Source organism: Hirsutella rhossiliensis (assembly GCF_020360975.1).
Source record: "Hirsutella rhossiliensis strain HR02 chromosome Unknown scaffold00009, whole genome shotgun sequence".
In the NCBI taxonomy this organism is placed as follows: domain Eukaryota; kingdom Fungi; phylum Ascomycota; class Sordariomycetes; order Hypocreales; family Ophiocordycipitaceae; genus Hirsutella; species Hirsutella rhossiliensis.
The window spans coordinates 971,525-976,635 of NW_025408675.1; the positions used below are offsets into that span (position 1 = coordinate 971,525).

The following is a 5,111-nucleotide window of genomic DNA, read 5'->3' on the forward strand; positions in this document are numbered from 1 at the left end:
GCGCGGCCGAGGCATGTATGGCTCGGTGGATGCAGCATTCGTTGGCGAGAGGGGGAGAGTTCGACGACGGGGAACGGGGGAGCGAGCTGGGCCAAGCAAGGAGACGACGAGGCGCCCCCCCCCCCAGCAGGCGAGGGAACGAGGGAAGGGGAGAAAAAAACTCGGCTCCGTCCGTCATTCCACAACCACGTCACCCACCGTACAGTCCACGCCCCCGGTACGGCATACGGCATACGTACCCGCTCCCCCTTGCCTGGGCCGGCCCTGGAGACGCTCACCGTTGGATGAGGGTCGAGGCCGGGTAAAATTGCGGAAAAAGGTCTCTCGTGCCTTGTACAAAAATACTGCTGACTCTGGCAAGGGAAACAAGACTCGCATTTGCCTCGCCCGAAGCAACACGAGACCAAAGGAACCATGCCGGCGCGGCTCAGGCGGCGTCGCCTTTGCCCCGGCCACGTAGAACAAGATGAATAAATCAAAAAATCGCACCACGTACGCACTCTGGGACAGAAGTGGATTCGTAACTATCGTAGGTGCTGTTTTTTTTTGTCTTGGGAGCATCCTGAAACACGGCCATGTATGTACAGTACATGGACTCTCTGACCTTTCTTCTTGATTAACCACCTTACCGTACGTACTGTAACGTGATTGATTGAGTTTCTGTGGTAATGAGCTGCAATGTCCCGCGGGGCCCTTGGATGGATGTACTGTACATGCAGTAAATTGGCCTGGTGATTCCTGTCCCGGCGAGACCAACACGGCCATGTGCTTGGCGGGCGATCCGTGGGCGGGAGCTCCCGGGCCTGGCCAATGGATCCGAGTCCCGACGACAGCGATGCCGACGATCGGAGAAACAAGGGGACGAGGGGAAAAAATCAAATTGAAAAAGGCAACAGGAAGCGAAAAAATTGGCTCTCGGCAGACGGAAAAAGAGCCATGACAGGAGTCATTGCCTGCAGCCCGCTGGTACTTCTCATGCATCGTCCGAAAAAGTCGCATGACACAGCTGGGCCGGCATAATTGCCTGCTCGTCGACGCCGGCCCTGCGAGGCTTTATTGCCTGTGCCCCCCGGCATAGCGCATCCTCCCAGTATCCAGGCATTCAGGCATTGTGTGTGCACTTTCTCTTCAGCTCCTCACGTCGGCGCCCAGCTCGTCCACGCTGTATGTATACCACGCTGTATACTCGGTACAGCACAGCCCTACGAGGAGGCGGCGGTACCTCGCGTCGCACCGTCCGCTCCACCCGGTGCCAGGTACCTGGCGCTCCACATTCCTACCAACACGCCCTCTCTCTCTCCCTTGCAGTCCCGCAGAGGCGCTCTTATGAAAAAGCAGCGGGCAACAAAGGACCCGGCCAGCGACCATGCCGTCATATGCTACCATCTGAACCCACCACGATTTCTTCCTTTTTTTTCTACTTTTATTCTCCTCGGGAAAAAAAAAGAAGACAATCGGCGCCATTCCTTCGCCGGGGCATGCAACGCGAAACACACAACCCAGCAGCCCGAGTCAGAAAAAAAAGAGAAACCAGGGAGGCAAAGATCGGGAGTCTGTCTGCATTAGCGGACAACGCACAAGCTAGACGGGGACTAGCATGCAATAGAGAGAGAGAGAGAGAGAGAAGAAAATTTCCATGGTCCCCCGTCGTGCTTTACTCAGACGTCAGGCAGAGACAAAAGAGACGCATCTGCAACAGGGTTGGGCCAGTAGGAGATAAAGTCCGAGAAACAGGTAGATGGAACAACAAGGAAAAAGCGATTCTAGCCCTGTTGGTCGAGACACGCATCTGACTCTAAACCCTTTGCTGCATTTCCCTGCTTTGTGCACGTTCTCAACCCGACCAGGCTAGACGATTTGATCCCTTATTTATTTTTATTTTTCCTTCTTCTTCCAGCGCTGCAGTACCGTGCCGTACCGCACTGTACCCTACGCATCCTTTCCCATTGATTCTTCAGTGGCTTGCTCTCGTCGGCCCCCAAATCTCCACTTCGTCTGGGAGCCGTAGTCCGCATCGGGAGGACCCCACGGCTCGCTGATCTCCGTCCGCCCGCCGCCAAGCCTCCAGCCCGATCCGCCTCCACTCCCCGGCCTGCTGCGACGCTGGCACGATGCGACGACGGCGACGGCCTCCGCCAAGCCAGTGGGAGGAAAGGGAAAAAAAAGTCAGGCTTGTGTCAGGCCGGTGGAAAAGGCCGGCCGGGCTGACTCGCTCGACAGACCTTGTGCGCAGGACCGAGAGCCGTTCCAAGGAACAAAGGGCAGGAGAGATTGAAGGCCGTGGAATTCGCCCCCAAGCAAGACACAGCACAGCACAGCACAGCACAGCACAGCCAGCCCCGACGGGCTCGCTCGCGTGCACGGCCTGGCTGGCCGTTGGTCTCGTCCTCTCGTCCCATCCCCATCCCATCGTCCACGGTGCCCATGCGAACCCAGAAAAGTCAATTTGCATCCAGGTGCGACGAGTATTCGCGCCTTGCCAGGCATGTTTCGTCATCCCTCGTGGGCTTCTTCTAGTCAGGCCCGAAACGCCTCGCAAAACCAAACAAAACACGCTCAGTCAGTCGTCGCCTGGCCCCTCTCGCAGCGTAGACAGCGCACGTAATCCCTCCACTGACTCTTCCCCTCAGCCCTTTTGCTCTCGTGGTTTTTAACATGTTTGATGTACATGGAAAATCCGAATCAAGGTTTCGAGTCTTGGTTCCTGGCCGCCGCCCTCGACCCGCCGTGGCAAAGTAGCATTGCAACAGCCCTACCCCGAAGTAGGTTAGGTACTGTAGCTGCCCCCGAGAGGCACCTACTATGTAATTACAGTATGCCCTGCAAGGAACAACGAACGACCTCTTGTCTTGTGCCTTGGTTGGGCGTCGCAGCGGTAGCATCCATGTAGGTAGCGTGTACGCCACCACCACCACCACCGCCACCATCATCGTCTTCGGCTTGGCCGGGTAGCGCAGCCTCGCGCGACGCCTTGCACCGGCGCTTTCCCTGTGGCCATGAAGAGTTTTCAAGACAAGAAAAAAGACATGAAAGTGCACAGGGATGGGGGGGGAGAACAGAACAGCAATAATCTGCACCGGCAGTTCCGCCGTCGCACGAAGCGCCGTGGACCTGGGCCTTTGCCGAGCGACTGCCCCAGACCCCCCCCGGTACTCCGTACATGACGGGCCCTGCCGTTTCGACTCCATCCGCCCGTGTCTGGTCTGTCTATCTGTCTGTCGGTTTGCATGTCTGTCTGTCTCCATGTCCGAGTGCGCGATACATACAGTACATCGTACAAGCTTCCTCCTCGTCGCCAGCGCGAGCGAAACTTGAATCGAGGCAAGACAGCCGAGGCATCAACAGACGTCTGACACGAGGCTTTTTTTTTCGAGACACAGCCAGTATTGATTGATTCAAGCCGCCTGGCTTTCAGCTACGTACTCGTACTCTATCTCGCTTGCCAGCCCCACCTCTCCGACTCTCGCATCCACCCGCCGGCAACATTCTTTTTGCTTCTTCCACAGCACAGCTTGGACCGCCGCCTTCAATCCGTCTTGTTCGGCCTCTCGTAACCTCCCAGCTCGCCTACTTTTCGTCATCCCAGTGTCATGCTCATCCATCCAGTTTCTCCCGTGCCATGCAAGTAAACAACACCCAAGTCTGCATGTGGTACACACCGCCTCGCGAGGCGTCCCATTCCCCATAAAACTCCTTGCAGCGCAGGCCTTCCCCGGGCCCGAGGATCTTGCGTAGAAAAACAGTGGTGAAAGGAAACAAAAAATGAAAGCGACTTTTTCTCCAGGTCTGATATGCAGTGCTCCGAGCCATGCCCCCAGTTTTTGAACATAAGACAACAAAGTGAAGTTGGGAAAGAAAGACTCTAGACGAGGTCGTGTTGGGCAGGCTTGGCCGCCGAGTATCGTGCAATTTGTCCACGCCATGAGTGAGTCGAGTGAGGTCTGGTTGCCGTCCATCAAGGTGCGCACACAGTGCAGCGTGGATGGAAGCGTGTATAGTCTTGGTCGGCCCCGACAAGGGGGGCAAGTGGGTTGTGGTTCCACCAATCTAGTATGACCGCCTTCGTTGTATCCGGACTTGCTCAAAAGATATGGCATAAGCCTTGAGCTCCTGCCTCGACTTGTCGGACAGCTGTGCTGAGTCGACCGACGACGTGGTGCTCTGCATCGAGCAGAGGCTGCTGTGGGAGCTCGAAGGGGTGAGGTTCGAGGCCGAGGCGTCGAGGGCAGACGAGTCGCCCAGGTACAGGCCCACGCGGCTCGGGTAGCTATGCGTCGGCTTCCCTCTGCTGTGGCTGCCAAAGTCAATGGGCGGTGGCAGTTGGAAGCTGTTGCGGGTGGATGGTAGCGTCGAGGCCGTCAGGGCCATGGTCGACGTGGACCAAGGGTAGCCGTTGCAGGGGGGCGTCATGCCGGGCGAGCTGGCCTGGGAGCTGGGCGTCGTCGACGTCCACTCGTGGTCGGCTAGCCTGCACGACTCGGAGCAGTAGGCGGCGCCGTCGCTCTGCACCTGCTTGTCACAGGCCAGGCAGAACTGGTGCGTCCACAGATCGAGAGCCATGGTAGCGGGTGTGGATGGGAGAGGTTGTGGGTGGAGGAACGGTGCACCCGAAGAAGGACTTGCGGGACGGAGAGGGAGAGGAGAGTATCCCCTTTTAAACGGTTTGTCGACGGGCTCGAGCACAGAGGATTGCACGACGGGGTTGTGGCAGGCAAGCCCCTCGGGGTGGGCAGCGGGTTTGATGTCGAGCTCGTGAGTCAAGGCGGGACGGGGTGTATCTTGGAGCAGCAGAGTGGTGGCTCCGAGCTGGATGAGTTGTAGCAGTTCAAGATGGAAGACGAAGGAGAGGATGAGAAGCGGCAACAAGAGGAGAAGAAGACGAGGTGGTAGAGGCGATGATGGAAGAGGAGCTGGCGAGCAGGATGGAGATGGGGAGCAGGAGGAGGGCAGCGGGACGCATATGTATGTATTCGGCTGCTCACAGCCCACCACGGCCTGACAGTGGACTGAGTGGAGTGGTGCTGGATGACCACTTTTCCGCGAGACAAGAGGCTTTTTAGCGCCGTTGGCAGCTTGCGACTGGGCGCACTCTTGGTACCTGCCGACAAGTC

The 5,111-nt window shown here is 57.7% G+C and overlaps 1 protein-coding gene across 1 annotated transcript; it reads right to left on the reverse strand.

Moving 5' to 3' along the window:
- Positions 1-4,047: 4,047 nt before the first annotated feature.
- On the reverse strand, positions 4,048-4,560 carry HRG_08032 (life-span regulatory factor domain-containing protein; the record flags this gene model as incomplete). The annotated part of the gene is made up of 1 exon (XM_044866503.1): positions 4,048-4,560. One exon carries the CDS (start codon positions 4,558-4,560, stop codon positions 4,048-4,050), a length of 513 nt encoding a protein of 170 aa, XP_044718392.1.
- Between the last annotated feature and the right edge of the window lie 551 nt (positions 4,561-5,111).